Source organism: Macaca mulatta, chromosome 1 (assembly GCF_049350105.2).
Source record: "Macaca mulatta isolate MMU2019108-1 chromosome 1, T2T-MMU8v2.0, whole genome shotgun sequence".
In the NCBI taxonomy this organism is placed as follows: domain Eukaryota; kingdom Metazoa; phylum Chordata; class Mammalia; order Primates; family Cercopithecidae; genus Macaca; species Macaca mulatta.
The window spans coordinates 126,265,756-126,293,063 of NC_133406.1; the positions used below are offsets into that span (position 1 = coordinate 126,265,756).

Below are 27,308 nucleotides of genomic sequence, written 5' to 3' on the forward strand. Positions count from 1 at the left end.
AGGAGACCTTTCGCCCAGCCTCCTAAAGTGGCGGGATTCTGCCGCTTCCCCCAGGCGCCTCACTGTAAACTCTTCCTCAGCAAAGTGAGCCCAGCCAAGTCCTTAATATGGCTCAAGGAGTGCGGATGGGTTGGGAGGGAGAAAATGGATGGTCAGGGGGAAGTTGGATCTGAGGGCTACCCAAACACACACAGGAGAGGAGTAGTGGATTTTCCTTTTAATGCAAAATGTTGCAATACAAAACTGTGGAGAAAGTCCTGTTCCTCAGGACACTGAAGGGAGGAGTGAGGAAGAGAGGGCAGAGCTGGACGTCTCCTCCTATTTCTCCCTCCCCAAGTCACTCTGAGGGCAAGAACACTGCTGCCTGCTCCTGGGGCCTGCCCCCATACAAGGTCAGTGCTCCGGGTCTGGGTCATCTTAGTCTGAAATTTGTTGACGTGGGGCAGGAGAGCAGGAGGGAACATTGAGGGTTTTGACTCTTTGAGCTCTACAAGGATTACTCAGGATCTGGAGTTCTGTATGAAACAAAGGAGCTGCAAGAATTTGATTGCCATTGGCTAAAAATGTAGAGGATTTGAGCCACAACTGGCCCACATTTGAAGAATGAGGAACAGGAAATTTAGTGGGGATATAATATAAATGTATGGGAGCAAGAAAGATGCAAAAAACAAGGTTAGCTCCTCAAACCTCCTCCTCTTTCTTCCTCATCTCCAGCTTATAGACAATCTGGTAGCCATCATCCCAGGCATAGAGCTGGCGTTCTCGGGGATTATAGCGGAGGCTGGCATGGGCACCGTATCTGCGGGGAAAATAAGGGAGTGCTGCCCGTTCAGGGGTCAGGGTGCCGCTGGCATCAAAGGAGCACTGGATGCGGGCCCGACTGGCAGGACGGGTGTTGTAGACGACATAGAGGGTCCCACAGATGACAAAGGCAGCCTCAGCATTCTCTCTGGGACATGGTGTGTCCCACTGCTGCTCTGTGTCCAGTGTCTGTGGATCTAACTTGGCCAGACACAAGTGCCTGTCATCCTCTCGGGTGGCATAGACAGCCCAAAGACCTTCCTCATCAGCTGCCAGGTCGATGTAGGTGTCTGCTGTCAGGCCGTATGGGGGAATCAACCCCTCTGCTGGGAATACTGAGCTGTCCACCACTGTCCGGTTTGCCAGGTGGAATTTGATGAGCTGCAAAGTGTTCTCCAGCTCACCACCCCCGCCAGGTCTTCCAGGAGGCCTCCGGGCAAAATAAAGAAAGCCACCATATACCAGCTGCCCTGTGCCTACCCAGGGAAAGGGCACCCGGACTCGGGAAGCTTTCCGGGCAGCCATGGCAAGGGTGAAGTCACGCAGCCTTGGGAAGACAAAGGCTGTGTCATTCTGTGTCCCATCTAACACGTAGATCTTCTCTGTTTGCCCCAGTGGATCCTTGGTCCACAGACCAGCTGGGCCACCAAATCGCTTCAGAATCTTCATTGATCTCACTTGAGAGATTGTGTAGCCACAGTCTGATGAGAAAAGCACAGGAAAAGGAAATAGAGGCAAGAATTAGATGCCTCCAGCAGGAACTCCCCCAGGGTGGGCGATCTGGAGAATAGTGAGCATTTGCCCAGTGGATGCCTCCACTCTTAGGGAGAATTGAGAAAGAGCGGGTACCACAGCGGCCTGGATCCCCAGAACCTCTCCTTAATAGACCTGGCATTACAGAGGTTTCCCTGAAACAGATTCCAGAAGACAGAGCCACAATGGACTGGGACAAAGAGAAAAAAAGAGTAAGAAGCTAGGAAGGAAGAGTATCAGTTCTGAGAGATTTAGGGGCCTGCTTTTAGATCATTTACCTGTCACCATATCATACTTCTCATTTCTTCTTCCCTTGCCTTTGGTCCCAGGGCCTCCAGTCACCTTCTCATCAAACTCTACACAGGGCAGAGCTGGGTTCTGGGTCTCCAGATAGTCCACCTCCCGCTCCAGACGATCCACTCTCCCGGAGATGGTGTCAGCCTCAGTTCTGAGTGCCTCCCGCTCCTTCTCTGCCACCTCCAGCAGTGGCAGCATCTTGTTCTTGAAGTCCCGCAGCTCAGCAGCATGCCGACTACTCTGGTCCTGGCACTGGGCCAGCCGTTCCTGAAGGGATGGGGGATCAGGAGGGAGGCTGCAGGGTTACAACTCCCAGGCAGGGAGAGGCCCAACTCGGGAGTCAGGAATGGGAAAAAAAGAGAAAACTCAGCCAGGCTTCAATATCCCCTTCCATTCCTGCAGAAAAGGAAACCAGATGTGCAGAGGTGCTAAATGTGTAAAGAGCCTAACTGAGATTCACCTAGGCCCCTACTCCGACTCCATGTCCTCCAGCCCGCGTTCTCTGTGAGCAGTGCCACTGAGTCACCTGAGCCTCTAGGCAGGTCTAAGCGCATGAAGGTGTGAAGAGGTCTCTGCTCCCTTAGCAATTATCCTCTGGGAACTAAAATGCTACAGATCTCAACCTGTTAAAAAGACAGGAAATTATAGATTCCCTGGGAAACTCCAACTTCAACAGAATCATCAGCTTCTCCGGAGATGCAGCCCCACAATCTTGGTTCTCGTTTCCACTCTGCCCCCTTATTCTGTCTAATCCCAGAGTTAAAACGCAAAAGTCTATTTGCTTTGGAATTCTTCTATGTGGGGAAAGAGGAGGGCTTGTCATTCTGAAGGTCCTCTTATTAAGGGAGAATTTTCTGTAGAGTCTTACAGAGCCCTTTCTTGTTATCCCCAGATCCCTAACAAACTGGTTGAACCAATAGACCTGGAATCCTTCTAGGCTGGGCTAGAAGGGGGTCCCTCACCTCTAAAGCAGCTAGTCGGCGTTCCATGTACTCCACCAGGTGGTGCTGCTGTCCTTGAAGGGGTCCCGACCATGACAAAAGGAAGAAGATGAGGAGAGGGGTGCTGGGCCCCATGGCAGCCGGGAGAGTGGTGCCAGAGTAGAAGGAACTTACAGTCGGCCTCTTCCCCTCAAGCCTGAGGGTTAGCTTTGGAGGCGGGGTGGGGGCGGTGCCTTCTCTCTTTCTGATCTCTGGGTCTCTCTCACTACTCTGGAATGCTTTCAGTCTCTTTACAATCCCCACCCCCTCCTTTCCGCCAGGATTGATCAAACACAGATGGCCCCATTGCACAGCAGCCAGAAGCCTTAACCACCTCCCGCCTAGGCTGTAGGCTCCCCTGGAGGGGAAAGAGATGGAAACCCAAAGGCAGAGGCCTCTGGGCAGTCAAGCAGGAAAGCTAGCTGCAGGAAGCAGAGACCCCAGAGAAAACTCAGCAAACGCCATTCCTGTTTCAGGAAAGTTTCACCAGTGCTGACTTCTTAAGAAACTAACATCTTTCATTAATCCTTCCCTTCCCTGCAATGAGTGGGTTGTTTTCAGCCTTGTTCAGTAGAAGCTCGAAGCTGGGGAGGTGAGATTTGAGGGGAGGAAGCAGGAAAAAAAAAGGCCCAAGTGGTCAAGCCCAACTTATTCTAAAGCTCATTGGCGCCACCTTGTGCTAAGCACCTAGTGTCATCTCTCATGATTAATATAGAAACTAAGGCTTAGACTCACCCCACGAGGAAAATTTTCCACAAAAGCCAAATATATTGAATTTACAGGGGTTTTCACCACTAAAATGCAGATTTCCCCCAAGACTATCCAATTACTACTTTGGATAGGCTTGGATTGGCTATGCAAATATCTCTCTGATTTAGCCCAAGAAGAAAATATAACTGAGATTTAAAAAAAAAAAAAAAGAGGTCACTGAGAAGTTAGTAAATTAACTCTTGATTGTCTGGAAGTAAGGCTGAGAGCAGCGCTGTTTTTCATGGCTTTCCTTTGCTTGAAAGAGGCCAGGTATATTCTCTCACCAAAACTGAGGAGTGTTCAATGAGTTCACATTAATTTACTATACATTCATTTATTGCGGGGGGGGGGGCGGAATCTGAAATACATATACATATATGTATGTTGTTGCAGTCTAAATCAGTGTATTCTGACCCCCTTACTACTGGGAGAAAAGACTGTTGGTTATTTCTCTCGGTTGGGGTCCAAAAGGGTATTTCTGAGTGTTTCTCATTTCCATACCCCAACTAAGGCTGCAGGAGCATCCGAAATGAATTAATGGCCACCATAAGGTAGACATGGCCTGACACACAGGTCAAAAAAAAAAAGAAAAATCAAAGAGAGCATTTACTCAGAGACCTGCAGTCGTTGATCCAAACAACCCCCTATTTCTTTATCGGGAGAAATTCTACTCACTTTAGAATCAAGAGAATCTGACAGAGAGGTTCCTTCTCTAAAAAGGACCATGACTCTTAACGGTACAGCTTGAAAGGAGGGGAAAAATAGCAGCTTCCTGTGGTGACTCATCTTTTCATTCTGCTACTGCTATTTGGCAAAATACACTAGGAAACAAAGCTTAATTAGCCTGTCTCAGATGTCTTCTACCTCTTTCAAGTGTCAGATCCAGATGATGTGAAGTAAGGGCCCTGGACACTGCATTCTTGGGAAGTATTCCCTGCCAAACCCTGTTCATTTCCAGTATGGAGATTTGTATGAAGAATGAAATTGTCTCTAGTACTCTACTGATGTTCAAATATAATATGCTTAGCCACTTTCAAAGACGTCATTTATTGATCCCCTTTATATCCTATAACAGAAGTCAAAAACAGCCACGATTCAGAAAATTTACCCATTTTATTGATGCATTACAATTGCTCTACATTTTACCATATTATGTAGAAAATACTGAAAATACAAGCTACTTTGTAAAACCAAAGACAAACATTGAATCCAAAGATAAACTATGTTTTACACAATGGACCCTTTTCCCATAGTTAGTATTAAATTTTAAATATCTATTTCTTTTGTTAAAATGATTATTTTACATACTCCCTAAGTACATCTGCATTACAAACATAGCTCAGTAATTCTCAGAAACTATCTGTTTCTAGAGGCTTGTTGTAAAAGAAAGCGCACAACCAAAAAAAGGGAGAAAGCAAAAAGAGTTTAAATCACACACAATAACTAGCATATCAAATACATTTAATAAAGTAGGAATTCCATTGCAATATCAAGGATTCAAAGCAGAAATACTAACATTACATATAATGTACATATAATGTACTGCTACATGTAGTGAGATTATTTTTCAAGCTGAATTGAAACCACACATTATATAAAGTTTAGCAACAAACAACCATGTAGACATGCTGCACCATCTATCAGTTTAAAAAAAAAAAATCAAAATAGGAAGCAGGCTCGGGCCACTCCTGTCACTGAGAGGCAATTTCATTTCCTATCCTAAAACAAACCATCTCAACTAGTGAATTTTTGCATAATAATGCTGAATAAAACACACATTACTGTGCTTGCCTGGCCAAGGGCAGTCAAGCTTAGCCCCTCTAGTGGAGGACAATGGATGAGCAATCACAAAAGCAGGCTCAGAATGGCCAGAACTGTTTGAAACGGAGTTCTTATTCCTGGGGTTGGTATTTCAGCTGAGCACTGAAAATAATATCACCTCCTGGGAGCTATTAAAAACTCTGGAGTGACCAAGTGTCCCTATGAACCCAGAGTGGCTACACTGAACCCTTCCCCGCTTCTTCTCTCACCTGGAAAGGAAGAAGCTGGAAATGCAAGTTCAGAGAGAGGACTTAAAGCCTTAAGCTGGTTTGAGGTCAGGTCACTGTGACCCAGGCCAGCTGCTCACTAAATTCACCAGGCTTCCTCCCTTCCTGTCAGGGCCAACAATGTTAAGCCCCAGGGACAGAATCTAAAGCCACATTGAGCACATACATACACATTCAGCAGACACAGGTGGATTTTTATGTTGGAAAATCGGAAATGCCAGTTTGCACACTAAGACTGAAAAATCTCTAAAAGTTTTTAAAGCCACACACTGCTAGTCAAGTGATTAACGTAACAATACAAGCTCTTGGTATTATCCTTTTCTGTGGAGTTTAGACTCCTATCTTAAGTGGTATCTGCTTATTGGACTAGGGGAAGGAATGTGGTTTGGTTTTGTTTCCTGCATCTCATTTCTTACAAAAACAACAAATCTTGTCCCTTATAGAAAAAAGACAAGGAACAAAAAAATTTGTCCTTTAGAAACCAGACCTGTGTTCCAACAAGAAAATCAGAATGTGCTTGGCAAAAAGGAGACACAAAGATCACACATGTTGACCAGAAAACTGTATGACACTAGTGACAGAAATTATACAAACTGCTTGGCTATCTTGACCAATATAGTGCTGAAAACACAACTCAATATAATGATTTTTAAAAATAAAGAAAACACAACATGTTCCTGGTAGGCTGTACTGACTACCTGCCCCATCTTGGAAGCCCTTACTCCTTACAATGAAGAAACTCCAAATACTTTGACAGCTCCTCGGTGTTCAACCTGGTACAGAGCTGGCTGACCAGGCTCTATGAAATCTCCCATCTCCATCCTGCACCTCCTTGACACCATCTCTATCTACATAGAACCAGTCCTAAAATTATATCTCAAATATATCATTTTCAATTCAGATGGAACACACCTGTATTTTAGGATTAACCTTCTTTCCCCAAATCCTTTATGGGCAGGAATGTCCCCATCCCCAGTACCTTCTACTTGACCCAGATCCGTGCAGGAGCTGAGAGTACCAGGACAATTTCACAGCTTGAAGGGCCCCAAGACTCTACAAGCTGTTAAAAAAGAAACCTCAAAAGCCTCAATGACTCAACAGGCTTTGGTTCCTTCTCTATATTCTTCACCAGCTAAGAAACCTTTCTGTGAGCTCCTTGTCACCAGCGGCACCACAAAACTCCTCCTCATAGTGTGGGGACATGGTAAGCAATACAATAGGCTCTTTGGTATAAACTCATCTATGTTTTTTCAACAAGCAAATATTTTACTAGGAATGTCAACTATTTGCAGGAAGGACTGCCACATGGGAAAAGGAAAAAAAAAATTCATTCTAAAAGTGATTGCACATACTTTAAAAGAATGCATATTTAATATTGGCTTGACTCCTCTCACCTGCTTCCTGAATTCTCACAGAAGCAAGGTAGCAATGCACAGTGAGAGAGCCACATGGGGAAAATGCTTCTGTGAGAACTCAGCTGAGAATCCAAAATGGAAAGGGGTAGAGGTGGTGGTAAAGGAGAAAAGCTGCTGTTTTTATTTTTCAATGTTGGCAGGGAAACTGAGAACGATGCATTTACACAACACAGCTACTAATCCTGTTCTGATAAATCCCGTGAACAACTTAGGGTCCCCGGGGGCTTGCTGGTCCATCCTAAGGCAAGCTCACTGTAAACTCTATTAACCACTACATTATCATATAAGGCACTACAATAAGGGAAGGAGGGAGAAAGGGAAGGAAGAGACACACACTGAAAAACTCCTCACCAGACACACCTGTGCAAAACAATTCCAAGGGTCTCCTCTCCTTGCAGGCAATGCCCCTGCTCATTCAGCACTACAGTAATATGCTCTAATATACTTGCAATTAGTTCACATACATTCCAACAAGTATCAGTTCATTTTGGTTTAAATACAACGGGGACATCAATCCATCTCCCGGATAACACTGGAGGATCACATACACACTAAGTACACAATTCAAGTGTAATCACTACACATTTGATTACAAATAACATTTTGGGTTAGCAGGAAAAATTGCTTGTTATATTTTTCTAATCAATATGTACATATTTAATTATGTAAAATATTAAAACACCACCATTACAAAACTTCTAAAATATTTTTAAATTCAGTAATAAATTTTTAAAATATTTTTTGCAATTCCTACATGCACTTATTGTATAAGTCTTAATAAGAGAGCATTCAATTTGCTGCTGGCATACAAAGGAAGCTACTTTAAAGTATAAAAGCTATACACAAGAAATGTTCTTATCTGGTTTCAGGTTTTTTTAGCTTTCTCCCCAAACAAATCACATAAAACAGAAGGGAGAGATGAGCAAAACACAGAGGTGTAATATTGAAAATTCATACTAATCTTTAGGCAAAGCTCATCAATGCCAGTATCTCATAAGAGACAGAGATTTTGCATATAATAAAACAACCACCACCATATAATAATAACCACCTTAATGGCTTTTACAATAAAAAAATTTAAGCTGAATCAGAGAGAGAAAGACTTTTAAAAAATAATTTAAAAAAGAATTCATGGTACTTCATTTAAAAAGAATACTTGGTGTTTTCACATAGATATGGATTCTCTCACATTAAGTTACCAGCAAATGGTGAGCTGCCTTTTAAACACTACTTTATAACACACACAGGAGCAATTGAGAGAATCCCAATAGTAACATAGAGTAATACATAACCAGTTTTGCAAAAATAACAATTACCCATTAAGTATAATATGACATTAAAACAAAACTGAAACTCTGTAAGTTTAAATGTCCAATAAACGAAGATGAGATTTTGAGGAGAAATGCCTGATAGTAAAAATACAGACTTGTGTAAGCTGCTTTTAAAGTAAAATAGGCAAGTAAGTCTGAGTTTATAAACAAACAAAAAGTAATGATTTTTCTTTTCTTGTCATCAGATTTCAACTCCTTCTATCAGCATTTTTCCTAACCAGCAATCACAATAACACAAAATGAAATAAAGAGGGGCTTCACTTGTTTTTAAAAGCATTTATAGAAATCAAGTCAGAGAGACAAAATATTTTTCAGAGGGTAACTTCACAACAATCTCTCTTCCTTGGTAACTGCAGAAGATGGGCATCTGAACTCTTCCAAGTACCAAAATTGCTGTCACAAAAATAAAGAATTTAAAAATAGGGCAAACTTTGGGAGACTACAACAATGCAGTCAACACTGAGACAGGTTCCCCCAGAGAAAAACTTTCTGCTTCAGTGGGCCCCTGCAGAACAAGTTGCTGGCTAAGAAGTTTCAAGAGGGTAAAGGAGGATCTCACCATAGCCCAATATTAAGAACTCAGGGCCAGAAGAAGGTAGCCATGACTCCTCCTCCCTCATGCTCACCAACTATAAGTAGGAATACTGGCTGATCTTGGTAGGACTCAGCGGGTATCCAGTGTAAATTGTTGAGCCTCGGGAAGACCCAATGTACGACTGAGTGGCAAACTGGTGTTGGTACTGAGCAGGGGCCACGCTGGCAGAAGTGAGGAGGCTGGGCCCAACACTGACAGGGACCTGGTGCACCAAAGTGCTAGGGTGAGTGGTATAGGCTGCAGCATGCCTTGAGGAACCCTGTGGGGAGAAAAGATGAGCAATGGAGCTGGTTGAGCCCAGTGCAGCAGCAGAAGTGGGGGCAGCATACGTATACAGATGAGCCTGGCTTGGCAGGTGAGCAGGGGCTGGGGCAAGGTGTGGGTGCCCCGTCGAGTGTAGTGGGCTGCCGTGCTGGAAGGTGTAGGGGGCTTGGGAGAGAGGGGCCACAAACGCCTGCTGCCTGCGGGGGGCTGGGTTGCTGCTTCTCTCCTGCGAGGTTGGAGCCGCCGATGACTGCTGGTTCTGGAAGAAAGAAGGAAGTGAGGAATCTTGAGGTCACTCTGGTTCAGGGCACGAAAGGCCAAGTTAAGAGCTCAGGTCCTGACTTGTACTGTTTCCGAATGGGTATAACACATAATCTCCCAGACTGGCATTGAATGCTGTCAGAAATCAGCCACCCCTCCCTCTGCCTCTTAGCAAGATAGATCCTAACCTGGCTCAGGTAACAGCAGTTTGCTTATAAGTATGACAGGAAGAGGGAGAATCAAGAGATCACAGGGTTCCCCACTCCTGCAATTTAATAACTGGTGACTCAACTCACCCTATTCTGGCATCAGTAAATTTGAATTTTTCCTAACCTTTATTTCTTACCATTGCTTTCTTTTGTTCTTCTCCTCTAAGTTCTTCATACCCCTCTTGAAATGTGGAGCCTAAAATACATACACTAACTCAAACTTACATTTTCACTTGCATGTGCTCTCACACTCTCTCTCTCATATTGAACTTTCTCACTACTGGTGGACATCATACAAGCACTTGAATTTTAGCCTCTAAGAATGAACACAAATAAAGTAATGAGAGAAGTAGAAGGGTGGGTTGGGGCAGGGGATGTTCGGAGAGTGGGGAAGTCCCAAATCCCAGACTTCAGCAACAAGCAGGACCTAAAACCAGTTGAATTTGGTGGCCAGTGAGCTTTTCAGTCTCTTGACTCAAGTAAACAAGGTAAGGATCAGCTTACTTATGGCCTGAGGGATAAAGAGAATCTGGTCTCAAAGCATACGCCTATCACTGACATGGTTAAACTTCCCACGCTCTTTCTAAATCCCAGACGTTTCTCTAACCTTCCATGGTAGACTTAGGGAGGTTTGATGGAAAACCTAGAATGTACATCCCAAACACAAAAAGTGAATGATGAGATGCAGCACATGCGGTACGACGTAAGCCATAGAACACAAAATTGTTTGACACAAAAGGGGCTTCATTTGGCTTTATTCAGCATCCAGCCAGAAGCAGGGTTCTCCAGAAAGTAACAACAGTGCAAGGCCCAAAGAGAAGGCAGTAGCCCGTAGCGCTTACCTGGCTAAGGTTGAGTGGCTGTGCTGCACCGGTCCCCCCGCGTTGAGCTCGATACCCTGTGGGGGTGATACAGCATCCAGATGACTGCCCACTCACTGAAGCTACTGGCTTGGTCTTATTGCTCAGGAGACCTAAAAAAGCATCAAGCTTAATAGTTATGAGTAGACATCACTGAGCTAACCTCAGATGGCATCATATTAATTAGTCCACATTTGTATGCAGTTTGCAAGCGTTAAGGTCTCATGTATGTCTTAATTCCTCAATTCTATTTACCCCAGAAGAAAATAACCTGTATCACCCATTTCTTTTCTGTCTTGGCACAAATCTCCACATAGGAGATTTGTTCACTTAAATCAATATTATAAATATTATAATATTGATTATATACAATAGTATAATATTGTTATATACAAGGAAGGACTGGAAATACAAATATGCTAAGACACCGTCCCTCTCTCTAAGAGTTTATAGTTTTATGTAGGAAGGGATTAAACAAGCACAGAAATGACAATATGAAGCTGAGAAAGCTATTGGTAATTCTTAGGATATTAAAGTGTCAAGAGGGTTTAAAAGAAGGCAAACTTATATCTTGGGCACTTAACTGGCTTCAAATTCTAAGAAATTACAGGACAGCTGAATGTGAAATTTTGCTTGCTTCTGTGTTCCCATTAGGAAAACCAGAGCATCTATTCAGTGTTTCATGTGATAGCCTATATTCTCTGGACCCAAGAGCGCATGGAGGTCCTAATAATTCTGTTCAGTCGCCTGGCATCAGGAAGCTCTCTCCCTTGTCTGCAATGGGACAACTGTCTACTTCTGAAAAGAATCACACAGAGGCGTAACACAATACCCTCAAATTATAACCCTGTTTACGTCTATGGCAGTAAGATAATACACAATAAAACATAATTTTTACAGGTATGGCCCAGGTTTATGTTGATACCTAAACTTCACCAACCCCTTTCTTGGTATGAAGTTGTCACTGAAAAGCAGCTACCTTGACAAGACTACATTGCCTGGCTCACTTGCATCTAGGTGGGGCCATGTGAGAAGTATTCACTATTTCCACTTATATCCAGGCTAAAGAGATTAAAACATGTGTGTGCCTCCTTCAAACTTTCTCCTTCTGACTGGATGCTCAGGAATCAAACACTTGTACCAAGAAGTTATATGAGAGAGAAGTAAATTTGTACTATGTTATGCTACAAAAATCTAGGATTTGTTACTGCAGCTATTACCCAACTAACACAATAACTGAACCAGGGAGCCTAAGTCCAGTATCTATCAGAGCAAAGAAGATGGAAGTAATTGGGTTGGTAATAAAACCAACAAAAGCATCACTGCTATGACACTGGGTGAGAAAAAAAATCTTAAGAATATAACTGTTTTCCAAAACACTTTTGTAGTCATTTTCAGTATTATCAAGTCCTGTCTACATCTCGATTGCCAAATTCAAATCATCTATGGCAAACCTAATTGCCTAATACTTCTGGCAATATCACAGGTCTTGTCTGCTTTCTCCCATCAGCACTGAATGTGTTTCTGAGACTACAATCTCATTTGTGCATTAATCCAAGCAAAATAAACACAGGAAGATAAAGTGATGGCCAAAAATAATTTCACATTGTGCAGGGAACTGATTTCTGAATTAAGGACTCTTTAAGAATGTCTACACCACTGGTCTCTACCACTAACATAAGTGGATTATGGCAAAATATTTAAGCATACACACATCAAAGGAGAATTCAACTCAAGTTGTGAAGATATTACTTACCTGAGGCCTGGGTTGCTACAGTGCAGTCACCAAGCTGAGTTTTCAGTGGAGGCACAATGATGGTGCGGGTGCCAGTGCCATCTGCCACAACTCTGCCAGGCCCCTCCAAAACGGGTCCACTATTGCCTCGGAGAGCACTCAGGGTATCAGTGGAATAAGGGCTGCTCAAAGAAGAGTCAGAGTCTGGAGAATCATTGACAGTGACATAACTGATGACATTAGACCTTGGCTTCAGGCTAGAGCTGAGGAAAAGAAAAATACATGAAAATTGAATTGTTCTTTTTTGTGTGTGTGACAGGGTCTTGTTCTGTCACCCAGGCTAGAGTGCAGTGGAGTGATCACAGTTCGCTGCAACCTCAACCTCCTGGGCTCAAGCTATCCTCCCATCTTAGCCTCCCAAGTAGCTGGGACTACAGGTGTGTACCACCATGCCCAACTGTTTTTATCTTTTGTAGTGATGAGATCTCATGATGTTTCCCAGGCTGGTCTCAAATTCCTGGGCTCAAGTGATTTCCCGCTTTGGCCTCCCAAAGTGCTAGGATTACAGGCATGAGCCACCATACCGAGCTTCAATTGCCCTTTTAAGCAATGTTTCTTAGATGATCTGTCTCTGGTTCTCCCATGATAACAATGATGATAAAGATGGTAATAATAACGGTAATATTAGCAGCAGTTAACTTCTGAGTACTTATGTATCAAGCACTACTCTCATGCTCTACATACATCTCACTGAATCCTTACAACAATCCTATGAAGTAGGTACTATTAACACCATTTTGCAAATGAGGGAACTAAGGAATATGGAGATGAGGAACTTGCCCAGGGTCACACAAGAAGTGATGAGTGGTGAAGACAGGATTCAGACCCAGGACAGAATGACTTCAGAGTCCACACCTCTAACACTTCCTGTATATTGCTTCTACCATCTTACAATTGGTCCTTTTGAACTAACAGGCTCTAAATTCATTCTAAATTTTCTCTTCCAAGTTCACTTAAACTTCATTTATGTATGACTCTGTAAAGTCTCCTAAGTTACTTTCACGTGTGAATCCTACCTTCTTAGGTAAAAGCAAGAGGTCATTCCCTCTTCTGTATGCCCAACACCAAAAGCCCCATCGAAGGCTATGCTTCCAAAATACCTTTTTCTTCGGCCCTTTTTTTTGGGATAGGGGTGGAAGGGGATGCAGTCTTACTCTGTCACTCAGGCTGGAGTACAGTGGCACGATCTCAGCTCACTGCAACCTCTGCCTCCTGGGTTCAAGTGATTCTCCTGCCTCAGCCTCCCGAGTAGCTGGGATACAAACATGTGCTACCACGGCCTGCTAATTTTTGTATGTTGAGTAGAGATAGGGTGTTGCCATGTTGGCCAGGCTGGTCTTGAACTCCTGACCTCAGGTGATCTTCTGGCCTCAACCTCCCAAAGTGCTGGGATTACAGGCGTGAGCCACCGTGCCCTGCTGGTCCTTTCTTTCACAGGCCAAACTGGGCCCACTTGCCTGAAGCCAACAGTCTAAGACCAACAGAGCCAGGAACCATTCACTTATCTTACCTACTGGGCTTGTATTTGTTGTCCTCTTCCTCATCAGTGTCACTTCGGATAGTGATGACACTCACAGGAGGGCTGGGAGTATCTGGAATGATGATGGGCTGATGCTGATCTTGGACAGGGACTAAGGAATTATAAGAAGATGTGGTGCGGAGGGGACTGCTCCCAACCAGAGAATAGACTTGGGAAGGCAGAACATCTAGAGAGGACCTGTAGGAAAAGTTCACATGGAAAGATGATTCAGTTCTTGGCCTTCCAAATTGTACATCTTTTCCCCAGACTGCTTTCCAATTTACTCGTTGATTCCTTTTTACATAATCATTAAGCAAATACATTTAACTATACAAGTTCCAATGAAAATAAGCACCATGCTGGCAAGAGTTTCAGGGACAAGAACACCAAAATACAAGACATTTTACTTTTATAAGTCCTTTATCCCAGGACTAAATTTCACTCTGTAAAGTAAAATAAAAGCATCATAAAATGCCCCAGATTCAAAGTGGCAGCAGAGAGAAAGGACCATCATAACCAGGACACACCTGGTGTACATGTGCAGATGAAATGATTTGCTCTTTCTCAATTTGGCAGCTACCTGCTGCTTCATATCTATATGATATGTCTATAAAATATTCCAAATGCAAGGCAACATATCTCTCAAATTGGCACAGTTTTAACTATCAGCTGTAACACAGACTCACTTGGAAGAGACTGGAGCTGACTGCTTATTCTTCTTCGAAGGGAGGGAACTGGATTGCTGTTGTCTGACAACATGGGCAACACCAACATTCAGAGGCTGAGCAGTGGCCAGTGTCACATGGTTAGTCAGCAAGGATGGCTGCTGCATGATAGTGCTGTACTGGTTGCCATGAGAGTGGGCATTCCTGTACCAACAGAAAGAAAGAGAGAAGAGTGAATTCCAAAACCACTGAAGAATCAGGACCAAACAGATATCAAAAGCAATTAGCCAAAATGCAGCTGCATTTTATTTTTTTAAAGTTGAGTACCTACCATCTGATAAGGGATTCATAACCAGAATATGTAAGCAGCTCAAACAACTCTATGGAAAAAAAATCTAATAATACGATCAAAAAATGGGCAAAATATTTGAATAGACATTTTCCATAAGATAACTTACAAATGACAAACAGGCATATGAAAAGGTGCTCAACATCTCTGATCATTAGAGAAATGCAGATCAAAACTGCAATAAGATATTATCTCACCCCAGTTAAAATGGCTTATATCCAAAAGACAAGCAATAATAAACGCTGCCAAGGATATGGAGAAAAGGGAACAACTGTACACAGTAGGAATGTAAGTTAGTACAACTATTATGGAGAACAGTTTGGAGGCTCCTATAAAAACTAAAAATTGAGCTACCATACGATCCAGCAATCCCACTGCTGGGTATATACCCAAAAGAAAGGAAATAAGTATATCAAAGAGATAGCTGCACTCCTATGTTGCAGCACTGTTCACAGTAAGATCTGGAAGAAGCCTAAGTGTCCATCAACAGATGAATGGATAAAGAAAATGTGGTACATATACACAATGGAGTGCTATTCAGCCACAAAAAGAATGAGATCCTGTCATTTGCAACAACATGGATGGAACTCAAGTTCATTATGTTAAGTGAAATAAACCAGACACAGAAAGACAAACCACATGTTCTCACTTATTTATGGGATCTAAAAATCAAAACAATTTAATTCATGGACATAGAGAGTAGGATGGTTACCAGAGGCTGGTAAGAGTAGTGGAGGGTTAGTGAGGAGGTAGGGATGGTTAATGGGCACACACACACACAAAAAGAATAAGACCTATTATTTAATAACACAATAGGTGATTACAGTCAGTAATAACTTAATTGTACATTTTAAAATGACTTAAAGAGTGTAACTGGATTGTTTGTAACTCAAAGGATAAATGCTTGAGGGGATGGACACCCCATTCTCCATGATGTGCTTATTTCACATTGCATGCCTGTGTCAAAATATCTCATGTACCCCATAAACATACATACCTACTATGTAACCACAAAAATTAAAAATTAAAAAAAAGAAAAAAGGATTTTCATTATAAAAAATAAAGTTGGGGACCTAGATTATCAGGCTTTAGGATCTCACTGTATGGTTTCTAATCACTTAAGACTCTCTTTAAAAAATCTGGAAGAAATGATTCTTAAGAACCTATTGCTTTCCTATATTCAGAGTTTTCTTATAACACCGTCTCCTAGCCTGATATGGGTTCTTAAAGGATTCCAACAGAGTCAAATTTTCCTTATTTTCTTACTAGTCTCTCCTTATTATCAAGTGCTCCCACCCTATGGGATCTGCCCTTACAAATCTCCCAGAGTAACACAGGACACTTGCCTCCAGTCGGCTAGCTGCTGGCCACTCCCCATGGCCTCTGGAATCATTGCTGTGGGCTGGACAGAGTTGTGTAGAGCTACCCCAGGCAACTGTTGCCAAGTTGAAGGCAGGAGAATTTGCTGAGTCCCTCCAGGCCACGCCTGCTGTAAGGAAACACACACAAAAAACATCCAGACTTGATTCATTCTTGGCTTTTTCTTCTGTTTTTTTAAAGAAAGAAAAATTCATATCTTAAAAGATGCTGCTTGTAGATTGTTAACTTGCAGAGATTAAAAAAGAAAAGTCAGAGGGGCTCAAAGCTACAAGTCTTATGAATGGGGAAAGAAAACATACTGCTTTCTTTCACTCACCCCCATAACCTGACCACCCTGGTATTAAAGAAAAGAAGATCCCTGCGGTTAAGAGCTTCTATTATACTGTAGAGAAAAGGAGTCTGAAGGTTCAGAGATAAGAGCTGGTTAAATGCTGGAGTTTCATTTTTGCAACAATTCTAAAATATATCCGTAGAAAGACTTAAGAGGACTCCCTGGAGATTAAAAATTTTTTAATCTGACTGCCAATCAGATAAGATATCAGATCAATTCAACCCATAAAACAAAGGGCAGAGCTGTTCCCTTTTTTCAAAGGGTAGTACTTAGAAAATGGAGCCAGATGTGGATGACCAAAGGCCTAATCCTTTTGGGAAAAAAATCTTACGCCAGCAAGAAAAAGCTAACCTCATCATTTATAGCCACATAATAGAATTTCAAAATAAGGCTAAAAGTAAGATCTTTGTGAAATAGATGCAGAAAGCACCATACTTTGTTTCTAATAGTTACCTAAAATATGTTTTTATGTATCATTTGCAGGAATATTTCCACATAAAAACTAATCACTACAAGAAAGCATGATTTCTAGTTTTTAAAAAGCCATGTCACTTGCAATAAACTGAGCAACAAATGTTTTCTGTACTTCTTCCTCACAGAAATTCTGGCATTTTTTGAAAAAAAAATGGAAACAGATTTGGAAGTTTCCTTTTTAAACTTGAATTCTGCAGTACGATTACCTACAATGCCTGGGTACATATGGTTCTGTTTCTTGAATTTCAAATTGCAAGGCCATCAACACACTGTTTTAAAAATATTTCTGCAAGTAACAGATCCACTTGTTACAAATACTGGTTCCAAACAAGAAGCCTTCAAAGCAGAGAAACCGCAAACACGTCTGCTACCATAAGCAGAATTTAAAACAAAACAAAACAAAACAAAAAATAAAAGAAGTATGTTAAGTCACACCATGCGTCTTTCCATAAGCCAACACCTGCACAAGACAAAGCATGTAGTTTAATACAAAGCAAGAAATAACATTCCAATGTGAGGCAGAAATCTGGCGTTCCAAGCGACGAACTGTTTTGACAGAGGAAGAACAAAAATATGCAAAGCTTAGCAAATGGCTAGTGCAAACTTAAGAGAAGCAGCAAAGGAGAAGTGTCAACTAGCATTCCAACCTCGAAACTACAGATGAGTGAGTTAAAACCAGCGGCTTCGATCAATCGAGTTGGAAATATATCTGACTCCCTCACACTCAGGTTTTATGCTCACAAGAAAATTAATGTGGAAGTGACAAAGACTTTTAAACTGAAAACCAAATTCCAACCAAAGTATGTTTCTGGAAGTGTTTTCACTCACATGAATACTTAAGAAACAACAAAAGAAATTTAAAGCAACTTTGAAAACAGAGAAATAACAGGATTCAATAGTGCCTTTCAGGTTTTTGGATGCTTACCTAATTTTAAATTTCAAATGATAAAATGCTGGATATCCAATAAATAATTCTAACTCCCCAAATAAACCAAAACACATCCAAAAAATCACTCTTAAGGTTACAAATCCTGAAACACACCTCAAAGTCTTGTTTGTTTTTTCTGTCTCTAAGCCCAATACTACAACTGCAGCTATATTAAGTAACTATTCCCCGTGACTTTTAATAACAAAGATATTGTATTTGCATATGTATTTGCATAGTTTGTTGGCCATACTTTCAACCTTTGTATAAAGACCTATTTGTAAAATAATTAATTCTTCCCAAAACTCCTAAAAATGTGTTCACTTTTAATTTCAACCAACAATATGACCTCCAATATGATCTACATTCTAAAGGGAATATCTTTAAATGTAAGATATAAGCTGCCACTGATCATGAGTGGCAAAAAGAGCTATCTTCATGTGCCCATAGAAAGATGGTTAATATCAACTGATAATAAATTAAGAGCATCTTAAGCATTTCCACGTGCAGAAAAGTTTTAGAACCTTAAAACAGCAAAAAAAGGAGAAAGCTACCTTGCCAAGGAGTTCAATTTTGGCCATCCGGGTACCTGTAGCTGAGCCAAATTAAAGGCCACTTCCTTCATGCTCAAGGGTCAGAGGGTAAAAGATAAGGCAGAAAACAAGTAACAGTGTTGAAGCTCTTCTGAGGCTATATTGAGAGCTTTTATCACACTAGGCTGGCAAAGAAGAATCATGGGATCTGGCTCCTTACAGAGCCATATAACCATCAGTCAGACAGTGCTACAGCAAATGTTGGGGAGGAAAACAATGAGACATTAAAAGATGTAGCAAGAACACAGCCACAAGATGGCACATGCTTCCATGCCCTCTGCAAAGACTAAGCTAAAAATTTTTTTTGAAAAAAACCAGAAAAAAACAGAACAAAAACAAACAGGAAAAAACAAAAAAGAAAGAAACCAAAGAAACTCCGTTAGTAACACAATCAAGTGAGGGGAATTACCAGTACAGCAGCAGTCTGTTCAACCAGCGCCGGCCGGCCGGCTGCGCAGCTCAGAGTAAAGGGCACCGCATACTGCGGTGTGATGGTGGCTACTTGAGGGTGGAGAGTTGCTACCATTAGTGGTGTACAGCTTCCCTGAAACGTAGATTAGGCAGGTGAGTGAAACAAACACGGAGGCAGGACATCTGGATTCAGAAGGGTTCTCATTCCCCCCAGTTATTACTGACAATGAACAGTAATTTGATAGCACCTAAAATGCATATACCAAACACGACTTCCCCCCTTCAACTTTGTACAGCACTGGCCCACAAAGTCAAATGCCAATGGCCTAAAACAAAGAAATATAGGAATCCTCCTTGGGCTAGATTCAGGGCATCAGTTCTATGAAACAAAGACATTTATTAAGAATTCTTCCTCCTGTTCACAAAATAGGGTTTTTGGATTTGAGAATTTCCTATGTGTCATAGGCCACAAACATTTATATATAAAATATAAAATATACTGTTTGTTGCTATTTAAATACTTCACTATTTTCTCTATCATCTTAGTCGAATGTTCCATAGCAAGCATAAAGTTTTAAAGCTTTCTACAGTCTGGTTAAACACAAAGAATGAAGGAATGTAATACATGAAGGGGCATCCTGATGTGATCCAGCCTCTCAACTGTGATATTCTAAGAGTGAGCAAAAGGGACACAAAGGGTGCAAAAGTGGAACCTTATATTTTAGAATCAAAATGCTGCATATATACTTATCTTTATATGAGCTCCAACATTTAAAAAACAACAACAAAAAAAAAACACTTCATCCCGCAAAATTAAACTAAACTTACTCAGAAGACCATTTCTCAAGAATGTCTGGATATTTTTCCCTGCAAGTCTAGGGAAGACGATGGCACACTTGCAATAGTGTTAGGAATGAGTATATTGTTCCATAGAGATGTTTCATTTTAAGTCCACTGAATCATGACCAAGAAAGATCTTAGAGTCAAACGAAATGCCATTTTCTAGGACAAAATATCTGAATCTCAACAGTGTTTAGCAATACTGAGTATCCACATTGCTCTAGCTTTTACCTGCGTAAGAACTCCTGACTGAATCTGTAGTGGCTGAGCAGCTGGTGCCTGGGGTACAATTGGTACAGCATTATCCATCCTCACAGGGAATCCAGAATGCTTTGCTGTTGCTTGTAGTCCAGCTGTTGAAAACAGCATCACAGTGAAATAGTTTTGCTGGGTCTGGGAGTACTGTTTTAGATTATTTTGTTTTCAGCTTTTCTGTTCAAATAATCCACTATTCAGATTTTAGTCCTAGACACTTAAAATAAAGAAGTTTCATTCACAGAAGTCTTGGAAGTTAAGAAAAGGGAGACTGTTCCCCTCAGTTTTTTAATAGAAAGATGTTTGATATAGTGAGGGTTGGCTTAAAGGAATTCTAAATTTTTTTTACACTACAAAATTTAAAACACAATATTCATCCCATCTCCATTAACAGTACAGGCAAAAACAAGCCTTCACTTAGTAAATTACATTCACTTTTTCTTTTTGTTTTTTTTTTTTTTTTTGAGGCAGAGTCTCGCTCTGTCACCCAGGCTGGAGTGCAGAGGCGTGATCTGGGCTCACTGCAACCTCTGCCTCCCAGGTTCAAGCGATTCTTCTGCCACAGCCTCCCAAGTAGCTGGGACTACAGGCGTGTGCCACCACGCCCGTCTAATTTTTGTATTTTTAGTAGAGACAGGGTTTCACCATGTTGGCCAGGCTGGTCTCGAACTCTTGACCTCGTGATCTGCCCACCTTGGCCTCCCAAAGTGCTGGGATTACAGGTGTCAGCCACTGCGCCCAGCATTATTCACTTTTTAATCCACTAGGGGAAAAAAAACTTGATTTTAAAACTCTAATCTTTAAAAGCAAAGGCTTAAATATAACTTTTAGAGAATGAGAAAATATTATGAAAAGCTCAATAATTTATAATCTAAGTTACCTTTTTATTTACATTTTTCCCCATTCCTCAAAAAATATAACCTAGTCCATAAATCAGACATATATTTTATCCTTAACCAGGCATGAACTGAAAAAATTATGCCTAGGATAAGAATATTTTAAAAGCAGACATTCTGGTTTATAGAAACTTTCTTCTACTTATTTTAGAAATCTACTCTTGTCATTGACATCTAATAGGGCTCTTTTGTAGTTAATGGACAGCTAAGAAAATCAAGAATTCTTCTTTGTAACAGTGCCTTTATAACAATGATCATGTCTTCTTTTTTATTCATTATGCTCTTAGAACAAATGTTGAATAAATCTTTCCTACAAACAGATCTCCTTCTGGGGAAAAGCACAACTAAAGACAATTCTTTTTGCCAAGACTTGAGAGTCTTCAGTTGCTTCTGTACTTTATCAAAACTTGCAATATAAAGAATTTAAGTTTCTTTTATACTTCCAACTCACTAATATCTGCAATTTTGTTAAGTAAGGATATAAAGATTTTAATTAAAGACTCCTTCAGTGACATTTTCTCAACTATCACCAACTAATTTCTCTTAATATTGCTATGGAGGTATCAAATAAGCATAACTCATAGACCTAATACTGCTGTTTTCAGCAAGTCAGTCTTCTAATTTTCCACTTCAGTAATTTATGAGTAATTTAATAACAGGCTGTCATGAAGAAAAATACAATCCAGCAATGTACAAAATAAGAGGGCATAGTAAAATCGGAATTAAAACACTAACAATATCCTTTTAAGTTCTACTTGTACAAAAATAAAAAGTAACAAATTCATATATCAAGATTAAAAAGTTGCCAGCCATGCTTCATTAGGCAATGTTATCTAATAAGGCTAAGCCACACAAAATTCTTGCCTAAAGTAGGACATGGATACATGCCTAACTACAAGACATTGGTATTGTATAATAATAGCCTCCTACAAATTGGTAAAATTTAGGAGGAAATGTTTACTTCAGAAGTTCATCTATGGCCCCCAAGGTGATAAAGCAAAAGTGACAAAATTACAGAATAATAGTTACTACTAAGCAAAATGTGTATCTATTTTGGCCAACCAGGATAGTATAGAAAGTAGTATTTATAGTACTGACCTACAAATGTGACTCTAATGTATTAGACTGCTATTGTACTTTAGGCTGAGCCCAAAAGTGGGAACAAAGAATTTAACAAAAGGCAACACTGTTGGAAGGTTCTCCCTGGCTCCTGACCTAAAAAGGATTATAGTTTCATTTTTTGTTATTATTTTGTTTTATTGAACATAGTCCTTTAAATAAAGAACCAGTGAAGTATGGAAAGAATAAACTGCCTAACTGATGAGGATCTATCCTCCTGTAAGTATAGGCATCTTGTAAAAAAACAGATGGCCCAAGAAAAGTGGGCAACCTGGAATAGACCATTGCTGCACAGAAATGAGCAAATAGTGGTGGCTGGGAACTGAGGGGCAATGAGGAATAACACTTCAAAATACAGAAGCTATGAACTCCCCTGCCTGGGTTCAAATCATGGTTCTGCAATTATTAGTTATAGGACTTTGGGCACACGAAGGAACCATGCTCAAAATTCTCATCTATAAATTGGAGATAATGACATTACCCTACCTCCTAGAATTGTTAGTGAAGATAAATTAATACATGTAAAAGCAGTTAGAACATTATCTGGCATATAATAATACATATCAGGCATCATCATCATCACCTTAATTTTAAAACTCCCTTTTCATTTGGAAAATTTTAAATACGCTCTACTAGCTCCTCAGGTTATTTATACTTCCTAGATAGGAAAAATGTCAAAATTTATACTTACCTAATTATAGTAAAAAGGGTTATCCCACTTTTCCCCTCTAACTTCTTTAGTTTACATTTTGTTTTGTTAAAGGAACTCAAAAGTTCTTCTGCTTCATCTCTTATCATCTCAGAAGAAGCAGAAAACTTCAGGGTCCCACATTTGAAAATTGTTCCAATGAAACTCTTTGGAAAAAGTAGTGAAAAAAGTGGCTAATCTACTAAGCTCAGTGGAAGAATCACTCAACATACGACAACCCCAACTACAGAATTTACTATTATGAAGCATATGCAGAAAATAATTTGGTAAGTTAGGCTAAATGTGCATTTACGGATTTTGAATCTGTTCCTCCGCTCTCCCTGTGGTTTCTCCCTGGTTTACATCGCTATTGCTCTCCTGTCCTCCTGGTAATCTTTCAGACTTCCCTAGCCCCTCTTTTCCTTCTGCTTGCTCCAACTCTGTCAGAAACCAAACAAACAAGAGAGTCATAGTCAGTAAGTAATTGATGTAAAAAGGCAAAAATGCTACCTGCGGCCGGGCGCGGTGGCTCAAGCCTGTAATCCCAGCACTTTGGGAGGCCGAGGCGGGTGGATCACGAGGTCAGGAGATCGAGACTATCCTGGCTAACATGGTGAAACCCCGTCTCTACTAAAAATACAAAAAACTAGCCGGGCGTGGTGGCGGGCGCCTGTAGTCTCAGCTACTTGGGAGGCTGAGGCGGGAGAACGGCGTGAACCCGGGAGGCGGAGCTTGCAGTGAGCCGAGATCAGGCCACTGCACTCCAGCCTGGGAGACACAGCGAGACTCCGTCTCAAAAAAAAAAAAAAAAAGAAACTGTATGATTCATAAGCTTGAAGAAGATAATCTTAATGCCTGCCCCACACAAGCACCTCAGCCTGTAGGATTTTTTAGTTCAGTAAATAATGATTTTTCTATCCTTAAGTAATTTAAGACATTTCCACATTCTTAAACATGGTATTTACATTTTACAATAAAATCACTTTTTATTGGGAACATAATTTTTATAATAGAATGATACAGGAAATAGGATCCAATATTTAGCAATTCTGCTTACAACGAATTTTTTTCAAGTTGTATAGATTTTGCATATTGACAGATACATGCTTATACAAGACATATGACACTGACACAAGGACTCAATGGGCAAGAAAACTGGTGTGAGGCAATTCAATTAAGGAAACATAAATTGAGCTGTTATAATGCATCAGATAGCATCATAATTAGATAAATAGCCAATGTAAAAAGGGAAAACCCATTTTGTGATATCACCCAATTTTAGTTACCTTCATCATCAGAGACAGAGTTTAAACTTGTAAAGATCAGAACTAAACAACTAGAGCTGCCTGAAGCAGGAAGGTCTGATACAATACCATATGATACAGGAGTTTCCCCACTTACTTTGAAACGCAGGTGGACATACTATAAATGTCTGTTGGAATGGATCTGTCTGAGTGCAAATCTGGGTGGTTCCAGGCTGCAAGGAAACACCCTGCTGGGCAACTCCAGGAACTGGTGCGGCAGATGATGGGTACAAAGCTGACTGGTAGTTTAGTAGCGAGACATCTGAATTAGCCAGAGAAAGAGTAGCAGCTGCTGCAGTAGAACTGGAAGCTAGAACACTGGCCTAAAAACAAAAGGATTATATTTGTACACTTGTATTAAGTAGAGACACAATAATTTTACATATAGAGAATTTATCCAGAAAAACTTAGAATAATGTTTTAAAATGTAATGTTAGCTGCCTCTGAAATAACTCTCTGCTTAAGAAACTTTCCCAGTCCCTAAATCGAAGGCATATTACAAGGTCAAATAAGCAAATAAAAAAAAAAATAGTTCTATGCTGGCTGTGGCTACACAAACCCCAACTACTTCTGAACAAAAATTGCCAGATGGAAGATCTCACCAAATCTCGTAGGCTCTTCCATTAAAAAAGGACACCCAGTCAAGAAATTGGGAAGCTTACATCTTCAGAAACAAACCTAAATGTAAATATCACTGGCCAGCAAACAAATGCAAAACCACCCTGAAAGTTAATGATTGGAAACCTTTCAATACAGTAACAAGAGATATAAAATCCTTCTCCTAACAAGGAGAAAGTCATTTGGCTAAAGTTAGTACAACTAACAGCGGTAAGTAGTACAATAGTCAGACTCCATTTGTTTGATGATGCTGAACATATGAGGGCATGGATTAGGCCTTTATATTTAACTTTAGTTAGCCTGTGCCTGGTACGTATTATCAGTCTACCCTGTTTTCCATCAACTTTTGTCAAGTAGAGAATTTCTAAGAAGCAACAAGACCACCAAAACAAAAATTGGTTCTTTACCTTGCCCTGTATTTTTACTAGTTTCTATCCCATTTAAGCTTGAGTTTCCAAAATTATTTACTGAATACCTGATTGTGCACTGTATTGAGCTGATTGCTGAAGCTCATGGTTAGATTTGTGCTTGTATTTGGAGCAACATGTGTAGTGAAAGGACTCTTGATCTGACTCACTGTATCATACATGTGAACCCTCCGCTTGCAGATCTCCATGTTCTGAAAACAAGACTTAACACTGAAAAAGAGATTAAAGATTCATTAAATGAACGCTGAGATTTAAACAGCAAATAACTCAAGATGAACATGGATCAAAGTTTTTTTTCCCCAATCACTTTCAGATAAAATAAATCAAGAATCTGTGTAATCATAGGGAAGAAAAATACACATCTAATTTTTATCTTATGAAGTTTCAATGAGAAAGAAAAGCACTGCTGAGCCAGATTTATAAGCACCAAAGTGGCTGGCTCATTTGATAGTGCTATTATTAAGGCATAACTCAACAAAGAACCACATGGCAAAAGCCCCAGAATATTCCATACTCACTGATTGCTATGTGGAAAATCCAAAAGGTGAGTCATTGTCACAAACTGATGGTTAAGAGTTTTTAGAGGGGTAATTCTCTTATCTGCATCAATTGTGAGCATTTTCTTTAAAAGATCAATATATTCTCTTCGGTCTGCCTTCTCTGCCAACATATCTGTTCCCTCTAGGTCTGTGGACATATTCACCTTCCAAAGAAAATTCAGAATTATACTTCTTCACTTAACCTTTAGCACTGACACTACATAGCTGCTTTCCCTCCAAACTATGTGTGTGTTTCCCTCCAAACTATGATCAAAAGAGAAACCTGGGGAAATTCTTTTTATGAAAGTGTAATCATTTTCACAGGAGGAAGCTCTTTTTATGCTGCTTAATTAAAATCTTCATCTAAATTTAGTGGTAGAAGAAAGCTAAACAATTTCTTGTCATTAAAAATTTGGGGGCTGGGCATGGTGGCTCATGCCTGTAATCCCAGCACTTTGGGAAGCCAAGGCAGGTGGATCACCTGAGGTCAGGAGTTTGAGGCCCAGCCTGGCCAACGTGGCAAAACCCCGTCTCTACTAAAAAAATACAAAAATGAGCTGGGCATGGTGACACATGTCTGTAATTCCAGCTACTTGGGAGGCTGAGGCAGGAGAATCGCTTGAACCCGGGAGGCAGAGGTTGCAGTGAGCTGAGATTATGCCACCGCACTCCAGCCTGGGCAATAGAATGAGACTCTGTCTCAAAAAAAAAAAAAAAAAAAAAAATTGGAACAAGTAGTTAAGCAATAGTGATTGTTACTACCTAAATATAAAAGTTTCTACTGTTGAAAAAATTAAGTAAGTGTGAAGAGTTCAGAGTTTGTAACATAATAGGTGCTCAATAAATATAGCTCTTAAGTATTTGAGAAAATGGGACAAGAAACTTTCAATAATATTTTAAAACACTGCTATGTAACAAGACCAGTTAAGCAAAGCAAGAGAGAAATATGTAATTCTAAAAATATACTTGGTTAGGATTTAAATGTTCCTTTAATACATGGCAGAATATTAATGCATTTTTTATAAAAACTGAAAACAAATACTAGAAAGATAACATTAAATTTGTCTTCAGTATAATCAAGAAAAGTGTGTCTCTGCTTAAAAATAAATGTCTGACTTTCTGAAACTTTCTGCACTCACCTGAGCCATGTCATCTAAGCAATTAAAAATGTACTTCCGGGCTTCTTTTGATTTTATTCCAGTCTCCAGTTCATGTTCTTCAGGTGTCTATAAAATAAAGATTCTCCTCCTTAAATTCCATCTGTATGTTATTTTCACATTTTATTCAAAACTAAAGCCAGAATACAAGAGACAAGTGTGGTCACCCTGCCAACCATAGATGGAAAACATGAAAGTAATTCACAATCAGAAAATCTTCCAGTGGACAGATGTGACCTTGATATCTAGCTACCCTTTCAACAGTGATAAAATAAACATGCAAGTAATGATACAGCACAGTTCCTGAAGAATGTCAGGTAAAAAGGGACACTACCATTGTTCTCTTAAAGCTACTTTGAAATGAATTGATATCTCAAACGCTAACTGTTCAACAGGATTAGAGGCACAGTCACAGAGTTAGTCAAATTACTCAGAAGTAAAAAGCAGGTATTTGTTTC

At 40.4% G+C, this 27,308-nt stretch overlaps 2 protein-coding genes across 6 annotated transcripts in view; both read right to left on the reverse strand.

Moving 5' to 3' along the window:
* Positions 1–207: 207 nt before the first annotated feature.
* OLFML3 (olfactomedin like 3) lies at positions 208–2,973 on the reverse strand. Its single transcript, NM_001261337.2, is given in 3 exon segments — positions 208–1,502; positions 1,833–2,118; positions 2,814–2,973. Coding segments are annotated over 3 exon segments (1,221 nt in total). The 5' UTR covers positions 2,928–2,973; the 3' UTR covers positions 208–681.
* A 1,702-nt stretch (positions 2,974–4,675) lies between these two features.
* HIPK1 (homeodomain interacting protein kinase 1) overlaps positions 4,676–27,308 on the reverse strand; it is a 48,891-nt gene continuing 26,258 nt past the window's right edge. For 2 of the 5 annotated variants that reach the window (XM_015148660.3, XM_001111238.5), the window contains exons 5-16: positions 26,833–26,919; positions 25,673–25,857; positions 25,202–25,364; positions 24,206–24,431; positions 20,078–20,199; positions 19,005–19,139; positions 16,239–16,381; positions 14,565–14,747; positions 13,870–14,076; positions 12,321–12,562; positions 10,547–10,677; positions 4,676–9,493 (exon numbers count right to left, since the gene is read on the reverse strand). In XM_015148660.3, the coding sequence (XP_015004146.3) occupies positions 9,005–9,493; positions 10,547–10,677; positions 12,321–12,562; positions 13,870–14,076; positions 14,565–14,747; positions 16,239–16,381; positions 19,005–19,139; positions 20,078–20,199; positions 24,206–24,431; positions 25,202–25,364; positions 25,673–25,857; positions 26,833–26,919 (2,313 nt within the window). In that variant the 3' untranslated portion in view covers positions 4,676–9,004. The remainder of the gene's footprint in view (positions 9,494–10,546; positions 10,678–12,320; positions 12,563–13,869; positions 14,077–14,564; positions 14,748–16,238; positions 16,382–19,004; positions 19,140–20,077; positions 20,200–24,205; positions 24,432–25,201; positions 25,365–25,672; positions 25,858–26,832; positions 26,920–27,308) is intronic. The other 3 variants (XM_077950770.1, XM_077950753.1, XM_077950760.1) reach the window with 3 other exon arrangements.